The sequence below is a fragment of the Nuphar pumila genome, chromosome 3 (assembly GCF_984573655.1).
Source record: "Nuphar pumila chromosome 3, dmNupPumi1.hap1.1, whole genome shotgun sequence".
Classification (NCBI taxonomy): Eukaryota; Viridiplantae; Streptophyta; class Magnoliopsida; order Nymphaeales; family Nymphaeaceae; genus Nuphar; species Nuphar pumila.
Window position 1 is genome coordinate 8,234,750 of NC_143251.1, and position 1,834 is coordinate 8,236,583.

Sequence of the window (1,834 nt, forward strand, 5' to 3'; positions counted from 1 at the left end):
GTAAGGTTGGCATAGCATGATAGCAGTGAGTAGAGAGTGAAATGGCATGTCTCTTCCTCGACACTCGCAGTCTTTATTCTGCTGCTGTACCCAAACACGAATACGTGAAATGCGGGGTTCTGTCGAGTAGGAATGCAAGGATTCCCTGCATGTTCCCAGCGCCGTTTTCTAAGAATGAAACTCAGAAACTGAGTTCGGTGCAGATATCGGATCTCTCTCATCGATTCACACAAGGAATCAATAATCACTCCCAAATGACTGGCAACAGCGCAGCTAACAAGATTTTTCTAAATCATCAAGACACCCCAAATATTAAAAAAAAAAAACTCGCTTCTTTTCTCTATCATAGCTTGCTCAGTTACATTCTCACATGGACCAATTAAAGACAAAGAGAGGGAAAAAAGCACACATCATATTATAATATTATATTATACTAGTCCTACTGATCCTACATTCTCCATCCACAAGCACAAAAAACCCACAAAAAAGAAGAAAAAAAAAAAGAAAATTGAGAGAGAAGGGGGTTTTCTTTTTCTAACAGAAGTTTTGTTCAAGGGAAAGATGCACCGGCGGTGGAGTGAAGATCAGACCACGATAGAGCAGAACCCCAGAACCCCAATTCTCCGACGGCCAAGGGAGACGGCTCTACGCCGGAATTTCCACTCACCACAGATTGAAAGTTCTGCTGCTCCTCGTTTTCGTAGCCGCTGCTCATGGCCCGGAGTCTCTGATACAACTCTTGAATCCCACCACCAGCACCAGCACCAGCACCAACACCAAAACCAACGCCACTCTGATCCCCCACCAACCCCAATTGGTTCTGGTGATGATGGAAATGTGGCTGCTGATGCTGATGGTGATGATGGTTTCCGTTCCTCCACAACCCGCTCATGGCGTCCAGATTTTGAGCCTCAGAGATCGATCTCTGGAGCACCATCGAGGAATTCTGATGATTGCCGGGCCTCAGAAACCCCAGATAGTTCTGGGGCTCGAACATGTGGGAGTTCTGCAACAAGAAGGAGGAGATACTCGTTGGGTTCTGCTGCGTTAGTAGGGAAGGTGCAGTAGTTGCGGTAACAGTGGAGGAAGAGAAGGCTCGATCATTATGATCGGATAAGCCCGAGTTGTTGGTAGTGGTAGTGGTGGTGGTCTTGGAATTGTGAGTGCTGGTGGTGGTTTCGGCCTTGGTCTTGCCGGAGCGGGCAACGGAAGCCTTGTTTTTTCGGCAGCCACCGCCGATGGGGACGTTGCGGAGGGCACCCCCCTTGGTCCAGTAGCGGCGGCAGGACTTGCAGAAGTGGCGGGGCTGGGTGAGGTTGTAGTTGTTGTAGTAGCAGAACTTTGTGTTGGACGAGTCACATCGTGGGCACTTGAGCCCCGATTGCTGCGGGTCGCCGGCAGCGGCGCCGTCCGGTGCCTTCCTCTCCTCCCCCATCACCATGCACTTCTCTAGCAGCATTGCTCCTCCTCCTACACCTAAGCCTACTCCTCCACCAACCAGCAATTCTTGGATCATCTTCTCTTGGAAGGCCTTTCCTTTCCTTCCCTTATCTAGAGAGAGAGTGTGTGTGAAGTGAACAAAGAATGGTAGAGTGAAACCTAAGAAGAGGGATCAAATACGAGAGAGAGAGAGAGAGAGAGAAGTGAACAAAGAATGGTAGAGTGGAACCTAAGAAGAGGGATCAAATATGAGAGAGAGAGAGAGAGAGAGAGAGAGAGATTGGGGTGAATGGGAGGATGGTGACGAGTAGGGGATGTAAATATAAATAGCAGGGGTTTGGATAAAACCACTGTGCCAAGCGGTTTTTGTCTGAACGCGAAACAGTGGTTTTCT

At 48.8% G+C, this 1,834-nt stretch overlaps 1 protein-coding gene across 1 annotated transcript; it reads right to left on the reverse strand.

The window, feature by feature from the left end:
* Window positions 1-550: 550 nt before the first annotated feature.
* LOC149841841 (uncharacterized) lies at window positions 551-1,516 on the reverse strand. The gene has a single exon (XM_090000535.1). It carries the CDS (start codon window positions 1,514-1,516, stop codon window positions 551-553), a length of 966 nt encoding a protein of 321 aa, XP_089856661.1.
* Window positions 1,517-1,834: the final 318 nt, after the last annotated feature.

What these genes read in the sequence shown, in the direction of transcription:
- LOC149841841 (XM_090000535.1), bottom strand. Translation starts at nt 1,516, where the DNA reads ATGATCCAAGAATTGCTGGTTGGTGGAGGAGTAGGCTTAGGTGTAGGA.